This window comes from Pleurodeles waltl, chromosome 4_1, assembly GCF_031143425.1.
Source record: "Pleurodeles waltl isolate 20211129_DDA chromosome 4_1, aPleWal1.hap1.20221129, whole genome shotgun sequence".
In the NCBI taxonomy this organism is placed as follows: domain Eukaryota; kingdom Metazoa; phylum Chordata; class Amphibia; order Caudata; family Salamandridae; genus Pleurodeles; species Pleurodeles waltl.
Window position 1 is genome coordinate 783,674,789 of NC_090442.1, and position 26,191 is coordinate 783,700,979.

The 26,191-nt window shown below is 44.6% G+C and overlaps 1 protein-coding gene across 1 annotated transcript in view; it reads left to right on the forward strand.

Moving 5' to 3' along the window:
- Positions 1–26,191, forward strand: part of CPT1B (carnitine palmitoyltransferase 1B) — a 144,581-nt gene that overhangs the window by 94,374 nt on the left and 24,016 nt on the right. The window contains exons 13-17 of the mRNA XM_069229479.1: positions 6,480–6,596; positions 11,479–11,643; positions 12,696–12,830; positions 13,399–13,551; positions 14,782–14,895. Of these exons, the coding sequence (XP_069085580.1) occupies positions 6,480–6,596; positions 11,479–11,643; positions 12,696–12,830; positions 13,399–13,551; positions 14,782–14,895 (684 nt within the window). The remainder of the gene's footprint in view (positions 1–6,479; positions 6,597–11,478; positions 11,644–12,695; positions 12,831–13,398; positions 13,552–14,781; positions 14,896–26,191) is intronic.

The window sequence follows — 26,191 nt, forward strand, 5'->3', positions numbered from 1 at the left end:
CCTTGCTAAGAATGTTGAAGAAAACCCATGAATTATCCTTATGTTTCTATTTTTAACAAAACCAGACAGTTCAACATGTACTAGATCAGGCATAAAGTAATTGAGGTAAAGGGCCAGCGCTTTGGTGAAAATGTTGCAGTCTGTAGCTATCGGTGATATTAGACAATAATTCTTACATTAAGAGGGACTCTCTCTTTCTTAGGAATAAGACATATCATAGCCTCTGTGAAAGATCCAGAGGATTTGTTCATTGAGAGAAAATTAGTAATCAATTTAAATTATTGCAGGAAAAGTAACTTAGAAAACTGAAGAGAAAATTCACTGTGAGTCTGTCTAGTCCAGGTGCCTTACATATTGGAACACATTTGACTGAAGAAAACAATTCTTCCACTTATAGGGGATGTTCAAGGGGAGTAAAATCGATCTGTGAATAAAATAAGGTAAGGGAGGTTTCAGAAGGCTGGGCTTAAGGGTATATAATGTTTGGTTATAATCAACAAAGCATTTAGCAATTTCTGAATCTTGAAAGACTTTGGTGTCCAACGGATTGGAGATAGAAGCAATGAAGGATTTTTCTTTTCTACTGTTAAGTAGTTAGCAAGTAGAGACCCAGTTTTATTACATCCACTATAGTATCTAGCGTTGATCTTAAGTAGAGTGCCACACATCTTTTCTGTAGTAAATTAGTTAAATTGTATTTTGGCAGCTACGAGCACATCAAGATCAGTTTTATAGTTTTTTTATGTAAAGTATTTATGTTGTAATCTTTTAATTTCACATAGAATAGAGGCTGATTTTTCCTTCATAATGTTTCATTTATTGTAAAGAAAGCTAATAAAACCTCTGGATGCAGCCTTAAAACCATCCCAGACAAAGTGAAAGGAGATTTTGCCTATATCATTATTCATAAAGTACTCATGGACAAACTCCTTATTCGAATGTAAGCAATTATTGAATCTCCAACAAGATCGGGGCGAAGAGTCACACAGAACATCTAAATCAGTAGAGACAGTTGCGTGGTCTGAAATTAAAATTGAGCCTATTTCATAATTTGCTAGGTGTTGGTTAAGGTTTTTGATAAAGAAAATATAGTCTCTCCTGGTCTGAGGTTTATGCGGTGCAGAATAAAATGAAAATTCTTGGAGAGAGGGATGAGCCAATCTCCATGAATCCAAGAGGGTATATTATGTTTTATAGTCTGCTTAAATGCTTTGTGAGATTTATGAGGGAAAAATCTTGCAGAGAATTGGTGATCAGGAAAGAGATCAATAATTTGGTTACAATCACCCTGCATGATAAAGTTTTGAGTGCAGTTTTGAGTGACCAGTTGTGAAATGTGCCTCCAAAAATTGGGATCAGGATCGGTAGGGTTGTAAACATTTAGAATTGGAAATAAGATACCATCAATATTGAGTAAACCAGCATCTACTGTCGGTCCTTGTCATTCTCTTGAGAAACAAAAGAAATGTTTAAACTCTTATGCAATAAAATGGTTGCCCCATTTTTATGTTGTGTAGAAGGTGAAAGGAAAATCTCTCCCACCCATTGTATTTTGAGCTTGTGTATGTCTGCTTCAATAAGATGTGTTTCTTAAAGTAATACAAGCTGGCAATGCAATCTAGAGAGATGAGATAGCACACTTGGCATTTGATGTTTTTTTTTTTTAACCTTTTACCTTCCAGGATCTTATTCTATGTGATGTATGTGTAGAGTTCATATTTAAACATTTAGAGTAAATATCCATACCAGTGTATTGCATGCAGGAAATTTCAACATTGAAAAAAAAGAGCGGAAAAGAGAATAGAATAAAAAAAGACTGGGGAAGGTGAATGGCATATGAGGAACCCCCAAAAAAGACAAAATTTAGAGGCAATACAGGAAGGAAAAACTGTATTTGTAAAAATAACCTTACATTAAAAGATAAACATCTCTTGGGATGAGGAGAGTGCGGAACACCTAAAGAAGATAGAGCCATATTAGGCTCTGGCAAACACAATGAGGGACAACACAAACATCAAATGCTGGAAATGACATCAATACCATTGGGTATAGGAACAAAAGTATACAGTGACTGTCCAATATAAAACATGTTATGTGTAACTATGAGAGGATAAAAAGTGTAGCAATAGACTTGCCATAAACCAGAAGAGGTGAGATGTTGAGGGAACAGCACGCGCAATGAAGGGCAGTACATATTATTCAGGACATATACGCCAAGTAATATACTGGGGCTGAAGTACGAGACAAATCTGGGTTACACATAATAACCAAACCAGAAGAGTATATTTCTTAAATGAGAAAGAACACTCTGAACAGTAAAGAAATATAACGAACAAGGCCAGTATAGTAATCAGGTCTTTGCCGCAGCACCAATTTCCATGTCTTCAAAACGGTGTTGTTGAAGAAAATCGTGTAATTTAGCTGGGTATTCAAAGGTATAGGACTTCTCTCTAAATGTAGTCTTGAAAAAGCATAGACAAACTAGTCCATATCTGATATTCATGGATTTTAGCTGTGGACGAAGTTCTAAGAAGCGTTTTCTTCTCACAGCTGTGGCGTTGGAAATATCCTGCGCAAAATATTCCTTCTTACCAGACTATTGGAGAGGGCCTGCTTTTTTGCTGCATTGAGGATGTGCATTAAACAACAGTGCTGCAGGAAGAGGATAATGATTCTCTTAGGTCTCTGGTGTGAAGGTAAAGTAGGAGTCTTGTGACCAAGACTATGAGCTCATTGGATATTAAGTGTACTCTAATCTGGTAAATGGACAATAGATGGGATAATCCTTTGCAGAAAGGAAATAATATTGGGTTCTTCTGAGTTCTCTGGGATTCCATAAAGACGTAGGTTGTTTCTCATTTTTCTATTTTCCAATTCTTCAGTAGCTCTTTTGAGCATCTCAATGTCTTTTGTCAGCCGAAAAACCTCTAGGATCAAATCTTCCACAACACTAATCCTTTTGTTCGATATCAGTGATGCGTTGTTCGTGAGTTGACCATTTTTCCTCGGTTCATACCAGGGAGTTCATACCAGGGAGGCGTTGGTTTCCACAAAGAAGGGTTTCAAGGCCCAGATGTTCTCCATGATATCCTCAAGGGTGAAAAGAGGTGGTGATGTGGATGGAGAATCAGAATCCTATTTTGGTCTCTTGACTGAAGTAGAGGACATTTTAGAAATTGCTCCAGGTTGAGAGATAGAACATCCTAATCCAATGTGAATCTCCATGAGAGAAGCAAGAGTTTTAGGAACAAGGTCCTTTCGACAAATTTTAGGATGGATAATGAGTTTAGTAGTAGATGCAAGGGTTGAAGATTTGTCTTTTTGCTTCAAACTTCTGTCCATAAAGAAAGGATGTATATTTTATACCAGAGATGAACCTTTCTGAGAGGTAATATGTAGAGCCTATTGTACTGTTGTTTTACTTGAAAGAATCCAGATAATATTGGCGGCAAGTTGCACCAGTAAACCAGAAGTGCTACAAGGCGCATACTTAAAATTTCATGAGAGAATAAAATATTCCAAAGGGCAAGAGTATTGAATCCTACCACATTCAAAATGAACTCAACTTGACATATTCACGTCTATGGCAAAATTGCTTAAGATACAGGTAAGTTCACTGAGAATCTGTCATTGCTTGAAATGCGCCTCAAAAGTCATTACTGTTGTATTTTTGATAGTGTTCAGAGAGAAAGTGACATTTGCCACCCACCGGTGTGTTGCAGGGAAATTTTAGAAACTGAAAAAACCCAAAGATATTATAACATCAACAGGGGCTGCCATTCAGAATTGAAAATGCCAGTAAAAAGTATCAGAACCCGAAAAGTACCTCATATAGACTAGTTGATGTATCAGGGAAAGGTTAAACATCTGGTATTGCCTTCCAAAGTAGATAATTAGCAAGCCAACACAACCGCGTTGCATGTGTAAATAATCCTTTTAGGATAATCTGTGAACAGAAAATGGCGGCTCTTCAATACACGTTCAGAAGAGCCGCATATTCAATATACGGGAGAAAAAAACACCCCACCAAGACGTGCAGCTTCAAGAAAGCAGGTTGCAGAAGGTAGCGGCAGCCTCCCGCTTTGAAATCCGGACTTTGGATGAATCTGTGAGGGTGCTAAGTTCCCGTCTGTGCGCGTGAGCCAACGGGGAGCTTCTCAGTCCGGCGGCCTCCTTGCATGGCGCCCTCAAGGCTCCCAACATTTCCTGTTCTAATCACTCTAATTTCAGGATCTTGTGTGACCCTTGTAAATAATGCATGCCCTTGTGTTTAGTTTCATAGTAGATAAAGACCAAGTACATTTCATGTATTTCATACACAGAAAGAATTGCGAGGGGTAAAAAATAAGTATTCTTTATGATTTTATTGTCCAAGCACAAACGGCCAACAAACACATGCTTCACGAAAAAAATCGCTTCATCAGGCCTGTTTAATAGCCCCAGGCACTCAAGTTTAAAATTAAAGACAGTTCTGATATAACAGGAAGAGTAACCAGCATAGTGCCGCTCCATGATCAGTGCATCAACACTGTTTTGCTGACACACTGATAATGAAACGGCACAATTCTTGTTAGACTAGAACTGCCTTTAATTTAAAACTTGAGTACATCCCTGTTATTATGGAAATCTTCTTTGAAAATACAAATTGAGTGATTTACTGGAACTGTTAAATACGCCCTGATGAAGCGATTGTTATTGTGAAACACGTTAGCCGATAGTGCTTGGACAATACATTTATGAACTATACATTTTTTCACTCTTCTTATTTCTTTCTGTGTATGGTATTTTGATACTCCATCCCTGTGGGGGAAGGTAGGCACATCCCGAGGAACCATTTGTTGCTGGTCTACTTGAGCCTGCCCCATGTAATAATTGTCTTGAAAAATATGCATATTTCACAAATATGTTTTTTAATTTAATTTATTGTGCAGACATTTGAGAGAGACAAACCATAAACAGAGTGGGCTATGCTGTTAAAAATAGAAAGTTTGCTTTAATTATATTTAAAGGAAGTATATCCAAAGGAAGGTTCATAGGTTTCTGTTGTTTGAGGATCAAGGTTAGGTCCTTGGTGCAGATAGGGGCAAAACTGCTCCAGCTATTGTTTTTGGGGCCGATGTACTGTTTGAGCTGAAGGTGGAAGTTTTGTCTTGGAGATATATAATTTGATTTGTGGAGAAGGCGAGAAATGTGTCCCATGTGACAGCTGCTAAAACTTTAGCAATGGGAGTAATAATAGAGTGAATGAATTGGAAAAGAGATTCAGAAGGGTTGGAGTATGAGTCTTTTTGTTTCTTGTAAAACTCGCTTGGCTCTTTTTCCCACTGAGAGCTGGGTTGAAACTAAGGTTAGCTCAGTTCCTCGTATTGTAGCTTCAATAGAAGGAACACTATGGCACCATCAGCTGCAATGATTATGTTTTTATAGTCATTTAGCAGGAAATTGTTATCTGCAGATTGGTGAAGTGGACTTAGCCCGAGGGAGATAATGTCTTTGAGGGAAGTGGCGGTTATGTTTTCTTCAGGGTAGATTTTTGTGTATATATTATACGATGAGGAAGATGATATGGGAGTACAGAACAGGGTAAAGAAATGAGCAGACAAGCCTGTATTAAGTAGGGAGACTATTGAACCATCAATAAATTGGCCTAATAGCTTCCTTTGGGAAGAGTGCTGATAAAGATTGTGTACTTTCATCAGGTCTTCACTGATATGAAGGATTTGCATTTTAGATTAATTTCCTGGCTCAATTTTAAAATCTCTGAGATATGTTTTGAGGACAACATTGAGTTAATGGAAAAAGAATCTGAGATCTAATCAAAGAAATTAGTATTATGGTTTGGTGGTAGTAAATGATGTGGAAGTAATTGGTGTTTGCAGATAAGGGGGAAATTGTGATTGTAAGACATGTAGGTGGAAGACATTTGTTGCAGGTGAATTAAGTCTTTGTGGATGATGGAAAACCATGGGAACATTTCAGGAGGTTCTTTTGAGAGCTGCTGGTAAAGACTGAGGGCCTGATTTAGATGTCAGCAGAGGGGAATATTCTGTCACAAACGTGACAGATATCCGTCCGCCATATTATGATCCATTTATGTCATATGGGGATCGTAATATGGCAGACACGACATCCATCACTTTTGTGATGGAGTATTCCATCCGCCAAGTTCTAAATCAGGCCCTGTGTTTCTAGACAATATATTGGAAAATTGTGCTGTAAAATGAAATGCTTTCTCCTATATTTTAATGATACATTCTAGACGTTCAGAACCACAGACAAACACCCCTTGAGAGGATTGGGCATGCTGGCTGTGAAGCTGGTTTTAAAACATTCTTCTCGTCTGCTTTTATAACTTGGGCTTGGAATACAATCTTATCCGAACTAGGAAGTAAAATGTTGAACAGGCTCTTATGTCCCATGGCTGAGCCCTGCTGCCTAACAATGCTTCTCTCTTACTTCAACTCTCTCTTCCCTTCCAGTTCATGCTGTCAGTTGACTCCTTTCAGCTGGGATACACTGCAGACGGCCACTGCTGTGGGGATGTGAACCCGTCACTGCCGGCACCACAGAGACTCCAGTGGGACATTCCACAGACGGTGAGGAGGGAACTGTGCAGACCTTGATGGGACGAAACTGAGATAGTTAAGAGGATGTGTGCTGTTCCCCTTAGTGCTTGAATAATGTGTTATTTGCCAACTCATTGAGCACCCATTGACCAATGAAGAGTGAAAGTTTCAATCTCACCTACTCGGATGTAAACCCAGAACCAACAGGTCTTTGAGCGTGTCTTTAGATGACAGTCAGCCTATCCTAACAAACAATGTGGATTTACTCTGTAGAAACTCCTGACTGGGCAGGCAACAGTTCTTTGTTTCTCATTCTGGTTATTTGAGTGTCTCTATAGTGATTTGGGTTCTTTAGTGAAAGAGTGACCCCACAGAAGGCAGCTGTTCTCATTCTCCGAGACCTCCATCGACAGGGACAGAGAAATGAGCCAAGCTAAAATACAGCACATGAGATTAGGCAGACCATTGAGAAGGAGGAGGTGGCCGTCTGAGAATAAGCAGAGTGTATGCTGTTTCTGTGATTCATGAAAGGTAACTGGTATGTCCTACAGCACCACTTAGTGCCTAGTTCACACCAGGATTCCTTGGGCACTATACTCCCTTGAAGGCTAGCACCTCCACTAATGTTCTATGACTGATGATACTATTATACATTACCAGTCTGCATTCCACAGTGGTAGAACATCTTCTTTAAACTACCTGAGGCCGTGGATGGCTGTTCTAAGCACTTACGGCACAATTTAGGACCTATTTTTGCACCAGCATGAAATAGGAGTTGATTGTTGTTTATGCATACTCTTATGGTAAATGTGAGTGCAAAAGCAAAACAGAAATACGGTATGCAAAAGGTGTGCAACTGCTTTTTGAATCCCTTACTCCCCACTAGAAATTTAGACGATACGTTCAACAAATTCAGTGCTCCCCAGCAGCCCATCCCTGAGCTACAAAGTGTAGAGCAGAGGTCTCCAAACTTTTTAATGCCGCGCCCCCCCAGTTGAAAAATAAAAATCATTGGGCCCCCCTCAGAATTTGTCACCATTATTTTATAAACATGGCAATGTTTAAATATGTCTAAACCTATTTAAACATTGCAGTTAAGTACGGTTACCTTTTTAAAACTGCAATAAGATGCTTCTGCTTAAAACAAAGGCCTGTTATCTGTATAATATTTATTTTGGCCAGAGTCTGGGCCCCCCCCCTGGGATCACTTCAGGCCCCCCAGTTTGAAGACCTCTGGTGTAGAGTAATAGAGCAGAGAATCATCTTTGCTGTGATGAAACGTGAGCATCTCTCCACACCAAGTGCCTCCCTGAACTGTCTGCCTATCAAAACTCAAATCAACATGAACACTTTAGAAACGATGTGTAAGTCAACACATCCTCAAGCACCAGGCGTCCTTACCAAGCACTTTCTAGCTTCTCTTCTAATGACCATAAACTCACAGTTACCAAATTGCTGGAAACAAAAAACTTGGTGAAAAACATCAGACAACAGGATGAGCAGCACCTTGGTACCAGCTGTTGAGGCCAGGCAAAGATACCTTCAAACTTAACAGTTTCAAGACAACACAGAAGAAATACTTCTCACGTAAACAGTTTAACCTGACTTAATCACCATTGCCATAAATCGCCTCAATTCCTTGCTCTTCTCTCTACCACTTTGTATGATTGTTTTGACTTTTTTGTACTCTCTTCATCCTTTGCCCACTCCCTCACATTTTTCTACTCTAGCTGCTGCACAGATGTATTTGTATGTACTGCCTTCCTATTGCACAGTGCCTTCAAACTGGGTTCTCTTCTGGTAACTGTTTGTGCTTTATAAATAATTAACTGCAATACTTTACAATATATTTTAAAGATCTTTAAATCTGGCTCAAAAACTCAGGAGGTGCTGGGATCAAATTTAACTTACATAGGGGATTTTTGCCCCAAGTTTTAGCGCGAGTCTCTAACCCAGAATGTTATTTCTGTATTCAAGAGTGAATATAACTCATTTCTTGCTGAGTAGAATAAACTATAGAATCAACCGGGAGGCACAAAATGGGTACGGTGGCCTTAGAGTCCAGCTGATAAAGTATGGCGAGAATTCAGAGATAGCGGCATTTGAACGAGCCAGGAAAATCATGCAATTCTCTATCTGCTTTTCATCGCAAATTAATGTCTTTAAGATGGAAGTACTAAAATGATAGTTTCAACCATTGCGGACCTCCATTTCTTTCCAGTTTCCCCTTATTCAAAAACAAAGAGGCTATATATTTCTCCAAAAGCCCTAGTGTTCTGAAATCCTGATCTCCAGAGGTAAAGTTCAGTAAAGCCAGTTTCTCTAGCTGGAAAATTAAAACATAACACATAGGAAAGCCAAAAGTCTAACGCATTTAATGCAAAAAAAAAGTGTGCACCACAGCAAATAATCAAAAGGCAATTGTCATTTGTCGACCAGAGCTCTCACCCAAAATTGCCAGATGGAGCGTGCAATGCTAAAAGTATGCAAAATTGAACAGTTTTGTGTACATTTCTCCCTCCTATACAAGTCTATTGGATGTTAATGTGTGACAGAAGCTTGTTACTTTAATGAGCAGGTGGAAGGATGACTTCATAAATTCTCTCTTGTGGTTGCCAATATCAAAATCAAATTTACACACTACTACGAGATGCAAAATGTTATGCAAATGTGCTACCTCAAATAAAATAGCTTCCTGGCCTACTATAACCACGAAACCTACCATGCGTACTGAGGCTAATGGGCACTTCAAATTAACAAGAAGATGAACTGATTTGATTATAAAATATATCAGTGCACATTGTGTTTTACAGGTCCAACAAGACATCGATGTTAAGGAAAAAGGAATATGATTAATTGGGATTTCCTCAGTTTTTTTCCGAGTCAAAGGGTGGGTTTTGCTTGGAAGCTGGCATCCTGCATTCAGGTGCCCTAAGTGCTTTTTCTTTTTCAGTAGCACCACTATGCAGCTGAACGTATGAAAGCAAAGTTTGTATTTTGCAGTTTACTATGGGACTGATTCTGAGTTTGGTGGGTGATCCCCTGGGCTTCCAGGATTACCTCTGCTCTCCTGGTGGAGGACCATCTGCCATACTTGGAGCAGTGGTGGCTGGTGACTGAAAGCAGTGGTGGGGCACAAATACAAGACGGAATCGCACCTTGTGAGTGAGCCTCACTACCCACTTATTTCCATTCACCTACTCACCCACTGCCTTTGGTCGCCTACCCATTCACTCATCCACATTGTCATCCACTGCCATTCACACAACTCTTATACACAGACACCCACATTTTCTCAGCCACTCAGTCAAGCCCTGCAAACACTTGTTCAAACAAACACACATCCAGTATCCAGCAGTTTCAGTGATAAAAGCTACGCTTTTATTTGAGCTGCAGATTACATGTTTAATATGACATATCACGTCATTAGTCTGCAGAAGAAATAAAACAAGCATAACTAGCCATGCTAAATTACTGGAACCATTACTGCTTTTGAGAGTCAAAATCACCTACAGAGGCAGTGAAGGGAGAGGAGAGCTGAGAGAACAGATTTTTTTCTTATTGTCTGTAAAAAAGATAGAGCTCCAACTTACTTGTGTGCAGGGCTGTCTTTGGCATATTTATGACTCGAGGTCTTCAGGTCACACTCCTGTCTCCCAGAGAGCCCTGGATGGAGTTATTTATTGTATTTATTCCATTTCTCTGCCACAGACTGCTTGTAATGCAGGAAAAGGGGATTTCTTTTGCGCAGTGCCACATTCCCTTAATAAAATGTGACCTCTGGTAGCATGCTTCTCAACCAACCCTTCACGATTGCGTCATAGAGTGGGCGTGGTCAGAAAGGCCTTCTGATCAGACCCCACCATTTGAGCATATAGGAAAGGGTGGAGTAATATCGGAGGGGCATGAAGTTTTTAGAAATCCGGGCTGAACAGAAAAACGCTGCAGCCTGTTTACTATCAGGGCTCCTGGTGGAGGAGGAGATAAGCCAGGGACGTCACTGCGTTCTGAGAAAACGTAAGGGCTTTGCGTGGGCAAGCCCTGTCAGTCCTACTGTGCAGCTTTCAGCCACACACTCACGCAGGCGCAGTGGGGCTTTTGAAAGTGCACAACTTGCACTCGGAAAATGTTGTGCAGAAAATGTTTTACTTTCATCATGTATTTAAATGTGTGCTTCACTAGAGAGGCCAGAAAAGGTTAGGGGCGCAGCCGCTTAGCCCTTGAACACCAGCCGCCCCTGACTTAGAGAGCCCTTCCAGGAAGGGGAGGACCTCTGTGTCTTTAGCAGAGCTGTGGCAGCTCCATTGAAGGCAATTAACCTTTGCAGGGGGGCACCATTTTTAATGTGCCTGGTCCTCAGAGTATTTTTGTGTTTCCTAACAAACTCCTAAAGCAGGAGTTTGTTACAGAAAAACAAACAAATAATGGCTGTGATGCTCTGGGAGTTTTCTCCAGCATGTGGTGGTTGGGTGTTTCTCTTGATTCCTGTTTATGACCACCACCTTTCACTGGCAGTCCCACCCAGGAAACATGTATAGCAGAACGAGTACCCTAAAGAGGGCGAATATACTGAAGTACATTGACCGATGGCCCATTAACGGACGGGCCTTCAGTCAAAGATTTCTGCCCGCAAATAAACGTTTTGCTTCCTCTTCACTCTCAATAGAGCTGGAGAAAAGCAAGTTAGGGTGACCGGGCATCCACTGTTTTTTGGCAGATGACCTGCTTCTGCCAAACCCTAAATCAGCCGTTAGCATGCTTAGCTAGGCCCCCTTTTCATATTCTCAGCGATATGAAATTAATTACTGATAAAACAAATGCTGGTGTCCAATGTTTATTGAATACAACTTTCAAAATGTCCTTTTTTTGTGGGCGGCCCTTTAAGTATTATACATTTGTGATGTTTCTTCAGTGTCAAGAAGTCATTCATAGCTCGTACCAGCTGGCCAAGTCAATAGCCGATGATGTGGATTTCAACTGTGTCTTATTCAAAACCTTTGGGAAAGGTCTAATCAAACGCTGCCGGACTAGCCCCGACGCCTTTTTACAGATTGCCCTGCAGTTAGCACATTTCCGGGTAAGAGGTGAAAGGTGTGTTTGTGTGTGTGTGTGTGTAAGCCTGTGTGTGCAGGTGTGCATCTTTATGTGGTTTACTCAGTGTATATGCTTGTTCCTTCATGTGTATTTGGATAGGGCAGCATATACGTTGTGGAGTGCAATTTAATGTGTGTGTGGATTGTGTAGTTTTTGAGCGTGGATTTGCGTTTGTGTATTGAAGTAATATTATACACGTGTCTGTGTGAACATGATAGTTTGTGTGTATGCTGAAGCAGCATTGAAGGATCCTATGAGCTTGTTGGGGCAGCAGTTCCCGATGTACATGTTTGTGTACGAGCAGGTGCGAGTGCGTGCATGCATGGCTATATGCATCTTTGTAGGTATGTTACTATTGTGTGTAAATTGCAGCAGTGTTGTTCTCTGTGTATAATGAAGTAACATTGCCCTATGAGTATGTTGAATTAACATTTTCTGCAGCATGTGTACAAGTGAATGTATGTGTGCATAAGTTTGTTAGCTAATGTTGCACTGAGAGTGTGTGTGTGTGTGTGTGTGTGCGCATGTGGGGCAAGGGGTTAATGTCCTGCTGTGTGTGTGTTGGTGTGTTTGATTATGCTTTGGAAACTTGTTGATGTGTGTTTGTGCTTGCCAGTGTGTATATGCATGTGTGATGAACAATAATGAAGATTTGTGTATGCTTGTGTGTGTTTGTGCATACATGTGAGAGAGAGATAAAGAGAAGGAGAGAGAAAAAGATGAAGTAATGTGGCCAAGGTTAATGGTGCAGGATGTGTGTGCTTGACTCCATCACATGATTTTACGTGTTTTGGCATCACACGGCCCTATTTGTGTATGTCATGGAGTGACACTGTCCTGTATGTGTACGTTGATATAATATTATCCAATTTGTGTGATTTTCATTTGCCTTTTTTATGTAGGTTGGAGCGGTGTTTGTACATGTTTTTGTGGGAGTAGTCTACTTCTTGGAGTAGAATGGAGGAGGCAGGAGCACTGAACTGCTCATATGTTCCATGCTGGCTTCACCCTTTCTTCTCTGCTTTATCGCTCAAGGACAAAGGAAAATTCTGCCTCACGTATGAGGCATCCATGACCCGTCTGTTCCGGGAGGGTCGCACGGAAACCGTGAGATCATGTACAGTAGAGTCCACAGCATTTGTGCGTGCCATGGAAGATCCGACACAGAGTGTGAGTGCAAATCCCATTCATTTTATCTATTTGCATATTTCTGTGTCTATTTGTATTTTCTCGAGGGCCACATAGCTCATGAGAGGTGCTTCAGAAGGCCTCCAAAGTGACTTAGGTCCTATCATGAACCCCTTGAAACTTGGTCAAAGGCTCCTGTGCCTGGCATTCCGACCCATAAATTGTACTTGGACACATAAACAATTTGGTAGAATGTGGCCGTATTTGATTTCTATGCTTTGCCTTTTCTCCATATGTATGCTGTCTGATCCCACATACTTCACCCTTCTTATGGGATCCTTTAATTCTATATAATTTGCAATAACTAATGTGTACACTGCTTCGACCTCTGTAGTCTTATCCTTTCTCTCCATCCTTCAGCTTGTATGCAGTATGCTGACCCCATCACAGGTTGCTGACATGTAAACAGAGCCCTTTGGTGCCTGGCCACAGTTCTATAGCCCCTGTGTTGTATGTTCTGACTTTGTGTTCTATACAGGGCAGTCTTCCACATACATTGCCCATTCCAACCCTCCCACACCAGTTACTCAGTGCTCTTCTCTCTGTGCAGAAGGAGCAGCGCCTGTCCCTGTTCCGGAAGGCAGCGGAGAAGCACCAGCACATGTACCGGCTGGCAATGACCGGAGCGGGCATCGATCGGCACCTTTTCTGCCTCTACCTGGTCTCCAGGTACCTGGGGGTCGAGTCTCCGTTCCTGAAGCAGGTGAGAGGCTGTCATAGGATGAAAAGTCCTCTTCTCCTTTTGCATAAGGGGCAGTCTGCATTTCTCCGGCTGTTTTGCTTCCTCGTCTGTTCCAGCTGTTCTCAGTCACTTCGCGTACATTGGTGTATTGAGGTCTGATCATAGCCACTCGTTTTGGAGTTTCTGGTTATTTCCCTTGGCACGTGGGTGCCGGGGTGTGAGGGTCTTCATTTGTTAATAGCGATGGGAAACCTGTCAAACTGCACCATGTAAAATTGTGTTTTCTATTAAGGGCGCTCTGCATCGTAGGACCCTCAGGCCAGAGTCTTGCTCAGACACCAGATTTGTGGGCCGAGAGTAGGCTGGGCTTTTGAAGAAAAGATACACATTACCACCCTGCTCTCCATATGCTCCTCTCTCTCTCTTTGTACAGCTGAGTTTGTGATGTATATTCATCATCCAAACCGGAATCTAGTCAAAATGCAAAAGATTTATAACTCTAAGTGATACAAACCCTGAGCTGCTTCTCAGAAGAAGCGCTAACTTAAGCCTTCAATTGGTTTTGTAATATGTTCCTCTTGCATTGTATAAACTAGGACTCTCTTACCATAGTTGTTGGTGCTTAGGTGAATGAGCAGTCGGGACAGCTGAGACAAACAAGGAGGAGCGGTAAGGTAGTAAGGACGCTAATACTTTCTGGTAATCGGCATGAGTCCACAGAATGGAATCCGTGGTTCGAGCTCCATCCCGGAACTAGCATGTCCGGCTAGGCCCTAGCATGGCGTGGCACACGATTACCTGCAGCTGTACACTGAGGACGGCTTTGAAGCTCAAGGTTAAGGCAAACCAAAGCAAAAGGAGATTGTTTAAAGGATGGTCTACAGACTTTTCTCAAGTCTGACCCCAGGATGAGGAACTACCTCACTCAGTGAGGACAAAGGAACTAACACTTGGAGTACTGACAGTTGGAGCTAATGAGGTGCGAAATCCCTGACAAAAAATAATTTGTCATGTTCACCCTCTCTCTCTCTTCCAAGCTCACTCTTGTCTCTTTATCCCTCCCTTAACTCTGTTCCCTCTACTTCACTTTTACTCACTATTTCCATCCATTTTGCATCTCACACTGGCTACCCCAGCCCTTCACCCATCCGTTCAGCTGTTTCCCAATGTCCTCTCACAGTGCTCTCTGTCTGTAAATATTCATGGTATTTCCTAGAAAGTTCATCTGTAATGTTGTGTTTCTTGGTCCAGGTGCTCGCTGAACCATGGCGACTCTCCACCAGTCAGACCCCCCAGTTGCAGCTCAAAATGTTTGATATTGAGAAGCATCCAAACCACGTGTCCGCTGGGGGTGGGTTCGGACCGGTAAGAGGGGTTCAATAAAGAGGGGAGGCTCTATTCTCTGTCTTCTCTTTCCTTCCATGCTCTCTTATGTCTCTCTCTCCATCTTCTCTGCATCTTCTTCCTTGCTCACTCACCTTTCCTTTTAATTTTGTCCTGTCTCCACTGTACCTGAAGCCTTTGTATAACTCTCCTTCTTTTGCCCAATGCTGTCTTTTTTTCTCGTTTTCTGTTTCCACTGTCTTTCTAAATTCTGTGTAGAGTCTCAACATTCTCTACCTCAATGCTCTGTTCTATTTCTTATTGTTTCTCTGGTTCTATGCCCACTCTCCCTTTGCTTGTGTTTTCTTTATATCTCTGTCTTCCCAATTACATTTCTCTCTTCTCTTTCTACCCCTCAGTGCCATCCCTCCTCTGTTATCTCTTACGTTTCTATAGCTACCTGATTCATCACTACTTTCTATTTCCCACTCTTTGTATTATCTTTCACTCTCTTGTGTTGTGTTTGCTTTATCCTCATTATGTTATGTGGTGCCCAAATCTCACCACTGTCATGCACAATAGAGATGTTCTCTCTAAACCGATAATTGTTACATTTATGATGGAGCTGAAGATTACATTTTTTATGCCAGCCATTGCCAAATCCGTAGTAAAATGGTCAGTGTATACCAAATTAAGGGGGTGATTCTCACCCTGGCGGGCCGCTGAGGGTATTTTGGGTTTTGCACTGGGCTGGTGGGCGACCGCCAAAAGGCTGCCCGCCAGCCCAGTGCAAAACGGCCTTCCCACTAGGACGCCGGCTCAGAATTGAGCCGGCGGAGTGGGAAGGTGCGACGGGTGCAGTGGCACCCGTCGCGTATTTCAGTGTCTGCATAGCATAGCAGACACTGAAATACAAAGTGGGGCCCTCTTACGGGGGCCCCTGCAGTGCCCATGCCATTGGCATGGGCACTGCAGGGGCCCCCACGGCACCCCCTACCGCCATCCTGTTCCTGGCGGGAGACCCGCCGGGGACAGGATGGCGGTAGGGGGTGCCGTGGGGGCCCTGGGGGCCCCTGCAGTGCCCATGCCACATGGGCACTGCAGGGGCCCCCAGGGCCCCCACGGCACCCCCTACCGCCATCCTGTTCCTGGCGGGAGACCCGCCGGGAACAGGATGGCGGTAGGGGGTGTCAGAATCCCCATGGTGGCAGAGCGCGCTCCGCCGCCATGGTGGATTCACAAGGGCAGCGGAAAACCGGCGGGAGACCGCCGGTTTTCCGCATCTGACCGCGGCCGAACCGCCGTGGTCAGAATGCCCTGCGAGGCACCGCCGGCCTGTCAACCCTGCCGGGGTCAGAATGACCCCCCTAAGTGTCTTTGTTTTGTAAATGCAGTTGTGTTCGTAGCATGCATAGCAGAGACTCCACCTTCGATTGTTTTTGTTCCACATTGGGTTAGAACATGTTCACCAAGGCTCCCAGACTGATAAAAAGTTCTTCATGGCTATTTCAGGCCTAGTTTTCCACTCATTGAGACAGGTGGATAGAGGACAATCACTGTCTACAGTTCCCCTGAGGGTTGCACCTCTCCTCTTCCACAAGACCATGACCGCTTTGCCTCAACTCCCAGACAGCTGATACCCAAGCCCATGCCTTGGCCCAGTCTTCTTCAGTCTCTGTGGAGCCAAGCACTTAGGAGGCAGACAGTAAGGGGGTGATGCAATTCACATACTTCCAATTTTTACAAGATGCAACTCTAAATAACTGTGAGAGGAACAGAATTGCATCTGCAACCTCTGCTTCTCCCCTACCATAAGGAGTCATCCTTTTTGTCCTGCCTTTCAGTGTTAAAAGACCCTGAGGGTAAGGGAATGCCTTTGAGCACACTCAAAAATGCAGATACTGTCATTACTCCAGTATTTGAACTTTCATAGATTCACATGCTTGAATACTTCCCCGTCGTCGAGATGGGAGTCCCCGGTGGAATATAAAACCAGGCCTGAAGATGTATGCACACAATACATGAAGTAGGCCTCAATACAATAACCCATCCTAGTCGTTTTGTAAAATAGACCCAAACTCAAACTTAAGCCAATCAGATTGCCTCACCCCTTTAGAACCTCCTGTGAGGAGCTGCCTTCCCTCAGATTTTCCACCACACATTGTGCTGAGGAGTCTCCTTTGAGCTCTGCTCAAAATTGTCTGTCAGAAGACCTGTTTCTACAGCTTTTGGATATTTCTATCTACTCTGGTGATTCAAATTGTCTACCATGTCAGAGACACCAAAGAAAGGCCTCTTCAGATCCTGTGCCTCGTGCTTAAAAAAGAGATTATATGTGGAGGATCCACATGAGGAGTGTATTTACTGCCTGTACCCCATCCACAAGACTAAGGACTGCAAAATCTGCAGGAAGTTTTCTACCAAGACCCTGAAGGACAGGGAGGGTCGTCTTCTTTTGTGGCTGCAAAGGGGTAAGACTGGACACTCTACCTCTGATGAGGACAGTTCCTCTTCTTCTATTTCTGCCCCTAAAACACCCCTTAAAAAAAAAAAAAAAAGTTCTGAGGGGCAAGAGCCACCTAGCAAAAAGACCTCAAAGCATGGCTCTCCACAGAAGAAAAGACTGGGTACAGAATCCCTCAAAAAAGTAAAGAAAACTGCTTCAGAGCCTGCCACTCCTCCTCCTAAAGTGCTTCACAAATTTAAGAAGCTTAGCTCTGCACCCTCGTCGACGACCGTTTCATCGGTGACGCCAGTGATGGTAACCATCTCTACGTCGACCGCAGCTGCTACTGAATCTTAATTGATGACAGTATCATCCTCGTTGACGGTGCGCCCCATCACCGATGCTTCTCTCGCCGACGACACACCCGTCGGCGATGCCCCCATGGACAGTGCCTTCATCGACGATGCTCTCGTCGATGACACCTTCGTCGATGATGATTCTGACTACGCCACCGTCGATGACGTTCTTGTCGACGGTCCAACCGTCGTCGGCGACAATGTTTCCAGCGACGATGGTATCGACAAGTGGCTTTTTGCCTTCAACACCAGGATTGCTTCCAACGAAAAGGCAAAGACCATCTACACTACTTCTGGGTCAACCTGCACAACATACTCTGCTTAAAAAGCTCTCTAAGCTCGTTTAACACCTTCGGTTACATCCCCGAGCAACGTTTCAAGACTCTTACCATCTAGGTTTTTAGATGATGAGGATGAGGGCTCAGGTCAAAATATAATGTTTGGAGTAGCTAGAAGTCCTTCGCAGCTACACGTGAAATGCCAGGAGTACTCGGACGACAATTCGTATTATGGCCAACAGTACTATGACCCAGTTCCACAACAGCAGGAAACTGTTTCTCTGCCCTCCAGTCTGGTGTCCGAACTCCAGGCTATGCTGGCGGACTACAGAGAACGCTTCTACCCTCAACCGAGGAAAGATCCCACACCAGCAGTTTCTGCTCCAGCTACTCCGGCACCTCTGCCAGCTTTTTCTACGATGCCACAAGTTCCTCTTCAGGCTCCGCAGAGTCCTCAGGTCCAGGCCTCTTCTGATGAAGCAGCAGAGGAAGGAGAGGTTCTATCTGACCAGGACGAATGGGATGGAATGGCACCCCCTTCTCCAGAGCCACTGGCATTCGAATCTCCTCCTGAGGATATTGGCTCTTTCCATAATCTCTTAAAGAAAGCTGCAATGAGGTTTGAGCTGCAATTGTTATCTACGCAGCAGGACTGTTTTCTGTATGATTTTAAAGAGCCGCACAGAAAATCTGTTAGGGCTATCCCAAACATTGACCATGTCTGGAGTCAAGGGCTAAAAATTATGAAAAAGCTGGCGACAGTACCAGCGGTGTTACCAAAGCTGGACAAAAAGTATAAGGCAACAGAAGACGCTCCTGCGTGCCTAGTGGGTCACCCTACACCATACTCTGTGGTTTCCCAGGCTGCCCAGAGACGCTCCAAGAACCCTTCAGCGCCTTTATCAGCCCCTCCTGATAAGGATGGAAGGCGCCTGGACAATATCGGGAAGAGGTTCTCTTCTATGTCTGCAATTGTGGTCCGTGCGGCAAATTAATTGGCACTACTGGGCAGATACGACAGGCAGCTGTGGTCTGATATCTCCCACTCTGTAGAGGACCTTTCGGATACCAACAAGTCTGACGCAAAAAAAGATCATTAGAGAGGGTCAGCGAACATCTGCAGAAGTGATTGACTGCGCCCTGGACATTGCGGCCATGGGATTTAGGTTTCTGGCTGGTTCAGCCGTCTTAAGGTGCCAGGGATGGCTCAAAGCCACTAATTTCAGGCCGAATGTCCAAACAAAGATCCTGGATCTCCCGTATGATGGCCAAGACCTATTCGGCAAGCATGTCGACGATGCCCTTCAGGCGATCAAGTCTGATACTGATACTGCCAGGGTGTTGGGATCCCTACAGTACAAGCGTACTCCCTTTCGAGGAGCCAGGGGTAGAGGCCACTCCTCTTTTCGAGGTGGCTACCAGTCCTTTCGCTATCTACCCTACTCTTCCCAGTATCAGTCATCCAGACCCCAGTACCATCAAAGTCAGCCTCCAGCGGCAGCATACAGCAGACCGCCTCCTAGAGGAAGATCGGCAAGACAGTCCAAGGATGCCTCGCACAGGCAATGACGGCCTCCAGGGGCCGGCTACCCCTCCCTCCTTGTCCCATCACCTACGTCGCTGGAATCAGATTACAAGCGACAAGTGGGTTCTGGACATCATAACTCATGGCCGTCTACTAGAATTCACTTCCAGGCCTCCAGAAACTCCACCTTCCCGGGAGCGCCAACAACATCTACATTTTCTCCTCCAAGAGATAGCGAGCATGTTGTCCAAAGGGGCAATAGAGATGGTACCCTCTTCACAGCTGGGAAGAGGTTTTTACTCTCGATTCTTCCTCATCAGACAGAAGTCCCATCTGTGGAGACCCATCCTGGATCTGAGGCAGCTCAACAAATATCTCCAAAAACAATCCTTTCGATTGGTAACTTTGAAGGACGTAGTACAGCTTCTCAACAGAGGAGACTTCATGGCTTCCCTAGATCTTCAGGATGCATATTTTCACGTTCCCATTCACCCCAAGCACAGGAAATTTCTGAGATTCATGGTAGCCGGCCAGCACTTTCAGTTCAGAGTGCTACCCTTCGGGCTCAAATCCGCCCCCTGGATTTCCACAAAGTGCTTAGCCCCAGTGGCTGCATATCTGAGACGTCTCAAGCACCAGGTATTCCCATATCTGGACGATTGGTTACTAAAGGCTCCGAATATCTCTACTCTACGTCACTCACTCAAGACCACGTTACGTCTTTTCTAACAACTAGGTCTCACTCTCAACAGAGACAAGTCACAGCTCCAGCCTACCAGAAGGATAGTGTTTCTGGGTGGCAAAATCAGTTCGAAGAAAAAAGTATCTTTCAGCTCAGAGGTTCAAATCATCACTGGGGATGATGTCCTCCTGTATCAACCTAGTTCCACACTGTCGTCTTCGAATGCACCCTCTACAGGAAGAGCTCGACGAACAGTGGAAGCAGGCGCAAGGGTCCTTCGGGGACAACATTCACGTAACGCCAAGGATGGTCTACTCCCCCCCAGTGGTGGTCAACGCCTGCAAACATTTCAGTTGGTCTGGAGTTCCTGAATCAAATCCCTCCTTTCACCATCACGACGGATGCTTCGATGGAGGGATGGGGAGCATGTCTCCAAGACCTGCAAGTCAGTGGCAGATGGCCCAATTCTCATGCGACGCTGCACATCAACCTCCTCGAACTCAGAGCTGTGTACCTTGCACTACAAGCTTTTCTACAGAGAATCCGAGGTTCGTCGGTGCTGGTCCGGACGGACAATATTACCACCATGCACTACATAAACAAGCAAGGAGGAACTCGGTCTCGCTTACCCTCCACAGAAGCTCAGCTCATCTGGACCTGGTGCATTCAGAATTCAGTGCACATACGGGCGGAACATCTCCCAGGAGTCAGCAACACCACAGCAGACTATCCAAGCAGGCTAAGCACATCTTCACACAAGTGGGAACCGAACCAAGCAAAGCTGGATGCAGTCTTCCACAGGTGGGGGACACTGAACCTGGACCTCCTCGTGATGCCTCAGAACGCGAAATGCCAGTTCTATGCAAGCTGGCATCCCCAGCCAGGGTTGTGGGCAAATGCCCTTTCAATAGCATGGTCAGGGATTTATGCTTACTCCTTTCCTCCGATACCCCTTCTTCCTCGGGTCATCAGCAGGATCAAATCGGAGCCCTGCCAGATAATTCTAATTGCTCCAGCTTGGCCACGTCAACCGTGGTACACGGAGCTTCTGTTGCTATCCTCGTGTCCTCCCATCAAGTTAGCACCTAGTCCGGACCTGCTCACCATCAGCCAGGGCCAAGTGAGGCATCCGGATCCCAAGCATCTCAGGTTATGTGCATGGCTCCTGAGTTCAATGAATTCGGCCATCTAAACATTCCCATGGACTGTCAATCAGTTTTAGCTAAAGCTCGTGCAGATAGCACCAATAAGACGTACATTAAAATGGAAGCGGTTTTGTTTATGGTGTTCTGCGAATGGTGTTCATCCGCTTTTATCTGCTCCAGAACAGGTTTTACCGTTCCTTCTCCAACTGGCTAAGTCTGGTCTCGCCCATGCTTCCATTAAGGTCCACTTAGCTGCTATCTACAGAGAGAGACGACCATCCAAAGGACCGTCTCTCTGGTCTCATCGGCTGATATAGCAGTTTATGAAGGGCTTATTCCAATCCTTTCCTTCAGCCAAACGACCTCCTCCATCTTGGCTACTGAATAAAGTCCTAACTCAGTTGATGAAGGAGCTATTCGAACCTATTCATAAATCAGACATTAAGTATCTTACCTGGAAGGTAGCGCTCCTCTTAGTTTTGACATCAGCTCGCAGAGTAAGCGAGATTCAAGCCTTTACCATCCAAGAGCCTTTCTTGAGGTTTACAGACAACACAGTCATCCTACAGACAAACCCAAAGTTCATCCCAAAGGTGCCAACTGATTTCCACATGAACGAGCCAGTGGTCCTAAGGACTTTCTTTCCACGGCCCCAGACTGGGGCAGAAAGATCGCTGCATTCTTTGGATGTCAAGCGGTGCCTTAAATTTTATTTGCAGCGCACATCCACAATCAGAAGATCCAGTCAGCTGTTTGTGGCATTTAGTGCGCCCAGGAGAGAGCTTCCTGTTTCTAAGCAAACCATCTCCAGATGGATTTCTAGTGCCATAGCCTTTTGCCACCCAAAAGCTGGTCGACCGCTGGATAGTAAAGTTCATGCACATTCTACACGTGCAGTGTCCACTTCTTGTGCACTCTTCTCTGGAGTGTCCCTTCTAGACATCTGTCGTGCAGCCATGTGGAGGACAACGCACGCCTTCACGAAGCACTACTGCCTGGATGCTGAATTGCTACATGATGCCGCAGTGGGTCAAGCAGTTCTTAGACATTTGTTCAGATAAGGTGAGCTGTTTGTTTCCCTCCATCCGCGTCATATTTAATCACATTTTCTGGTTGTTATCTACTTACCTTTCTTGCATATTTATATATTTATGTTTACAGCATTATTTTATTGCTATGCATGTAACTTTCTGACATTATTTATAATGATTGACATAGACAGTATTTCTTGGTACAGAAAATGTTACTTACTGCTTCCTATTCTATTCAAGCATGTGATTCTATGAAAGTTCCAATACTGGAGTAAGAAATAAGTTACTTACCTGTAACTGTAGTTATCCAGTATTAGACACTTTCATAGATTCACATGCTGCCCGCCCGCCTTCCCGGGGAGCTCACCTTCTCTCTTTTCAGTGTGCTGGGTTCTTTCAGCTCTTGTGCTCGGAAAATCTGAGGGAAGGCAGCTCCTCACAGGAGGCTCTAAAGGGGAGAGGCAATCTGATTGGTTTAAGTTTGAGTTTGGGTCTATTTTACAAAATGACTAGAATGGGTTATTGTATTGAGGCCTACTTCATGTATTGTGTGCATACATCTTCAGGCCTGGTTTTATATTCCACCGGGGACTCCCATCTCGACGACGGGGAAGTATTCAAGCATGTGAATCTATGAAAGTGTCCAATACTGGAGAACTACAGTTACAGGTAAGTAACTTTTTTCATCTTCAAAAACAGGACCTAATCCCACACCCGGGCACTCACTACTACCTCTCCTCCACCTCCACTGCCATACTCACCATCCCTCCAATGGACCAGAATCTCATGAGAAGTCGGTCCATTCCTTTTCTGACCCGGGTAGCCCATATTAGGAGAGAGCTTCTGATGAACAATCTGCTGAGGCAGGGGACGCGTATGACTCTTGGGATGACTACAGCATTGACCCCTGCAGACTATTCTGACCTAGAGCCTTACCCAGACAAACAGTCTCCCCTTCTGATCATACCAGCGGCAGCTTGGTGGGGCGGGGGCAGAGGGGGTACGGGTGGGGAATATTTTTTTAAAACAACACTTACCTGCCGCATGCTGCCTCCATGTTCCTCATGCTTCTCTGCTTCTTCTCTCCCCATCCAATCCAGACGCTTCTCTCATGCTGTTACCCAGTATGAGAGGAGCGCCTGGATTGGTCTGAGCGGGCTGAAACACAGCTCAGTTGAGGACTGGAAGCCTGCACTAGTGCTTCACTCAGGCTGTGCAACACAGCCTGGGTGGAGAGTTCTAAGTGCACATGCCAGTTTGGCCAGCCTAGAACGGCTGGCCAAACCAGGATGCGACATTAGAGTGCACACTATTTCTTCCCCTGGTGACGACCAGGATGGCCCTGCCCCACACTCAGCAGACTGACCAAGGCAGAAGCAAAGAATAAAATGATAATGAAATAGCTTTATTATAATTTTATTTTTCAGCCTCCTTTCAGCAGTGCTGCGACACTCCTCCACCGTACCAGAGGGGCCGCCCCTGCCACTGTCTATTATGCCATCGTTCAGAGTGTAGACCACCATCATAGGGTGAGCATGCATGCCCTTCAGGATGAGGATTACTTTCTGGTGGTGACCGTCTCTAAGATAGAAGTCATAGTCCAATTCCTGCCCATGCTCAAGTAAGCCCATGACAACTTTAAAGACCTGATTGGGGCTAAAGTGGTGACACCACTGGTCGTAAAAAATTCAGTGCTTCTCCATATGCCTCCCTTTACATCAGAGGCCAGGTACACCATAACTCTGTAATGGCCCACTAGGCAAGGACACAGGCATCTGCTCAGGCAGAAGGAGATGACCCACTAGATAAGGAGAATAAGCACTTCAATGCTGCAGAACAACATGTAGCAATTGGTGCAACCACCTAGTCGGGAATTGCCAGTTTGGTGGGTTTCCAGTTAGACTATGACATACATCACTGGGAGGAAATGGAGGTTCTGGTGCAGCACCTTGCTAAGATAGATGAGGATTGGATGCAGAGGAAAAGATCATTTCCTGCTCAAAAATATGTGGCTCATTTGATGCTGTACTTTCTCACAGTACAAATACCAGCATTCTGCTCTGCTGTTATTCATGGCTTAATCTCCCATGGGCACCTGCTTAGAATTCTACTCTACAACACCCAACAAACCTTCATATCAACACACTCTCAGTCAAGACCACCTCACTCTCTTTTAAGAAGAGGTCAGATCGCTCCTTTAAAGCGGCGCAGTACAGCCTATATCACCACATCATCGTTGCAAAGGCGTCTATTCACTGTACGTCTTGATTCCAAAGAAAGATGGCTCGCCTCAGCCCATCTTAGACCTGAGGCCGCAAGATCCGCACATCCTGTCTGAGCACTTTCAAACGAATGCTCTTCAGGGCGTCCTCCTGCTGCTCCATCAGGGAGACTTCATGACGATGTTAAATCTCAAAGAAGTCAACTTCCACCTGCATAGCTACTCCACCGTTCACAAGTATCCTTGGTTTGTGGTAAAAGGACAGCACCATGAATCCACAGTACTGCGCTTCGGGGGCTGTATGGCTACAAGGGACATTAACACGTGTCTGATGGAGGCGGCTGCTTATCTATACAGAGTAAACCTCCATGTCTTCGCATTTCTCAATGACTGGCTGATCTAGAGACAACAATGCTTAGCAATCAGGCAGACAGCTGTACCCTTATTCCACAGCTTAGGATTCACTGTAAATGCTCAAAAGTCCAACCCCCTTCTCCAACCGATCCGGTCACCTTCCTGGGCTCGGTGTTACATGCTGTCACAGGTAAAGCGTACTGAACCAGCAGAGGTGGCTGGCATTTCAACAGCTGCTTCCTCTTTTTCAATCCACTCGCCCCTTGACTATAGGAACAGTATTGAAGCTCTTGACCATGATGGCATTTTGCTAAGCAATTGTGCCTTCTGCCAGATTACACATACAGATAATGCAGCGGTGCCTCCTGAAACAGTCATAAGCGGACAGTCGGGGAAGATCTAGTGTTAATAAAGGCCAGCACTCGGCACTCTGTGGAGTGGTGGAACTGAAACAATGTGTTTCTTGGCAAGCCATTCTTAGTCCCTCGTCCACAGGTGACATTACAGCAGGAAAGTGCCCTTTCTGACATGGTCACCGCCACCCTTTGCCACTGGTATTAGGTTTTTCGACTGAAGGTGCACTGGGTTCCTGCTAACCAGTTCCCCAGTGCCAGTTCTCTTTCACTACAATAAGGTAGACTAAATTAATTGTGTACAATTGACACACACTTTAGCACCCTTGTAAGACTCTAGTAAATGGTACCCATGGTACCTAGGGCATGGGTACTAAAGAGGGTCTCTAAAGGTTGCAACATGTATTATGCCACTCTAAGGGACCCCCTACAAATTGCATGCAGACTGCCATTGCAGACTGTGCAACATGGTGAAAATCATGTGAGAGAACACAACATGGCCCACTCGTGTGCCATGCCAAACTCACTGCATTTGTTATATGTAAGTCACCCCTACAGCAGGCCTTACAGCCGCCCTAATGCAGGGTGCATTATATTTTATATGAGGACATTTCTGCAAGAGCAGATAAGAGCCTGTGATTTCTAGTTTGGTTACTAGATTTACAAGTGAACAGGAAAGCCATCTTAAGGTATGTACTGGACACTGGTCATTACAAGTTACCCAGTTACATAATGGCTTCACTGAACTCAATCTTATTTGGTATCAAACACCTTGTCTTAATAAATACACACTACTGCCACTATTAAGTTTATTATGACAAGCACCCAGAGGGCACCATAGAGGTGCTCCCTCAAACCTATTAGTCCTCTAGTGTGATGGCTGACTAGTACTGACCAGTATGCCACCCTGGGTGAGTTTCTTACTCCCTGGAGGTGAGTGCCCGTGC